The following is a 2500-nucleotide window of genomic DNA, read 5'->3' as shown; positions in this document are numbered from 1 at the left end:
TTTACACATTTCGAAGGTTCCGCACACACACTGGGGTACAGGATACACTCATTGATATCTGCAGTGACACACACACACACACACACACACACTGTAATATACAAACATCAGCAGCAGCGTTATTTGATATCATTGTGCCACTATAATTATTGGTAACATTCTGAATTTTCATTTTTTTTTTTTAAATCGTTAAAAAAATAAATAAATACATTTTTAAAAAGTATTAATAATAGGAATAAAAATATAAAATATCTACTCACTTTTTTTATTTATACAAATTATGTTAATGTGGTCTCGTTCAGATGCTGTTATACTAATGGCTCATAGTTTCATTTGTATATTTTTTGTTTTACATTTTATTTTAGAAAAGTTTTCAGTAAATCTGTTGTTTTTGTCATTTTAAGAATTTGTAAAAAATATATTTAGTCATTTTTATTAAAAATATTTTGTATGTACACAAATAAATTTTTATTTTACAACAATTTAGATGAAAATTAATAATCACATTTTATTTATACATTTCTGGTTTTAATTTTATTTTATTTTTATTTTTCACGTCTATATGGTTTTGTAAATATTCATTTGGGGTTTTTTTGTTTTTAGAAGTTCAACTAAGTAAAAAAAAATGTTGCCTTGGCAACCAGCTGAAAGCTGAAATAAAGCAAAATAAATTTCAAATTAACTAAAACTTTTTAATAAATAAATTCATTAAATAAATACACATATATATATATATATATATATATATATATATATATATATATATATATATATATATATATATATATATATACACACACACACACACACACACATATATATATATATATATATATATATATTTATTTTTTATTATTGTTATTCATTTACTTTTAATTCAAGTAACACATTTTTTATAGTTTTAGTGACTAATAACCCAAACATCTGAACACACCGAAAGGATCTAAAGACATCCCAGCATGCACCTCACGAACAACAGAGCTGCAGTCTAGTCACAGATTAGTGTTTTCATCATTCCCAGAATTCCTCTGGTGTGATTTCATCACTGCGCTGTTATTGTAACTCGAGCGCATGCGTCCAGACTCTCAAGAACACACGCACGGCATTGTGGATCCTGCAGATAGAGTCACAGGAAGATCGCTTGTGCCAAAGACAAACAGTGTCTGATGATTTATGAGCTTAAAAACACTGTTACATAATCACCCCTTGAGTGTGTGTGTGTGTGTGTGTGTGTGTGTGTGTGTGTGTGTGTGTGTGTGTGTGTGTGTGTGTGTGTGTGTGTGTGTGTGTGTGAACGCTGGACCTCACAGCTGGAGGGAATCGTGTTTCTCTTTTACAGGAAAATCCCAGGATTCCTGGAAGCGCTGCTGGAGCCGGGACACGAAGCCAGCGCTGACCTCTGACCCGTGACCCCTGAGCCGCGCAGTGACCCTCACCGATGCAGTGGACGCTGTCGTGGCTGTAGAAGCCCTTCTCACAGCCGCACAGGAAGCTGCCCGGGAGGTTGTGACACGTCTGACTGCAGCCCGCAGGGAATTCTGGGTCGTCACACTCATTAATATCTGAGAGCCAATGAAATAAAGACCATCTGAGCGGGAAAAAGTCACGTTCATCAACCTCAGCTGCGTCTGATGAGTTATTAAAATTATAAATAAATAGTGCGTATTGATGCGTTTTTCATTAATAGACTTGCATCTTTGTAAACCTTTTGTTTTTATTCAATCTTCAAAGGTGCCCTGATGCTCATTAGTTTTACTGTGAATTTAAAATAAATAAATAAATATATATACATATATATATATATATATATATATATATTTAATGTAAGTTACTTTAAAATTTATTGTAAGCATTAAAGACTTCATTAAAGAGTAAAAAAGATTTAAATAAAGCTTCACACTTGTTTTTAAAAATAATCGGTTTTGACAATATTTTTGCCGATATTTAAGCACTTTTCAACACTGTTTTTCCACGGTCTCCTCCACAGATCTCCATCTAGTGCTCTTTCTGAGAATCACACGCTGTTTCAGCTTTAAACCTTCATTTATCATCATTTAAGTGGAATTAATGAAAAAACTAGATATTACTGGAAGCTATTGGAAGATGTGTCGTAAATAAAAAAAGAATGAAAGACTTAAATTAGAGAACGTTTCAATTAGAACTTAATATATATAGAGTTTTATACTTGTAATTAGAATCTGATGATTATGGGCTTTATTAATATTTAAGTGTCTTTCGTCGTGCTTTTAGACAACTGTGTTCAGAACTCATTCAACTAAAACACTTCAATAAACCATATTCTTCATAAACAGCACAATATGCAAAAAAGGCTTTCCAAGACTAATTTGCCAAAATTTATTACATTTTCTAGACAAGAATACCGTCTCGTTTTTAACCTGAAACAAGTAAAAGGTTATTGTTCTGCTGCTTCGAAGCATTAGGTCACGTAACGCTGAGAGGCTTTTTCTCAAAACAAAAAAATAAAAGGTTCTTGTCTAGA

General features: G+C 32.0%; 1 protein-coding gene across 1 annotated transcript in view; it reads right to left on the bottom strand.

The window, feature by feature from the left end:
* pros1 (protein S) overlaps positions 1-2500 on the bottom strand; it is a 15723-nt gene that overhangs the window by 6410 nt on the left and 6813 nt on the right. Inside the window, exons 6-7 of the mRNA XM_043244263.1 lie at positions 1437-1562; positions 1-58 (exon numbers count right to left, since the gene is read on the bottom strand). The exon at positions 1-58 is cut by the window's left edge and continues 71 nt beyond it. Coding sequence (XP_043100198.1) covers positions 1-58; positions 1437-1562 — 184 coding nt within the window. The remainder of the gene's footprint in view (positions 59-1436; positions 1563-2500) is intronic.

Source organism: Puntigrus tetrazona, chromosome 1 (assembly GCF_018831695.1).
Source record: "Puntigrus tetrazona isolate hp1 chromosome 1, ASM1883169v1, whole genome shotgun sequence".
In the NCBI taxonomy this organism is placed as follows: Eukaryota; Metazoa; Chordata; class Actinopteri; order Cypriniformes; family Cyprinidae; genus Puntigrus; species Puntigrus tetrazona.
Note: the sequence above shows the minus strand (reverse complement) of the source record. Positions and strands in the feature narration are given on the sequence as shown.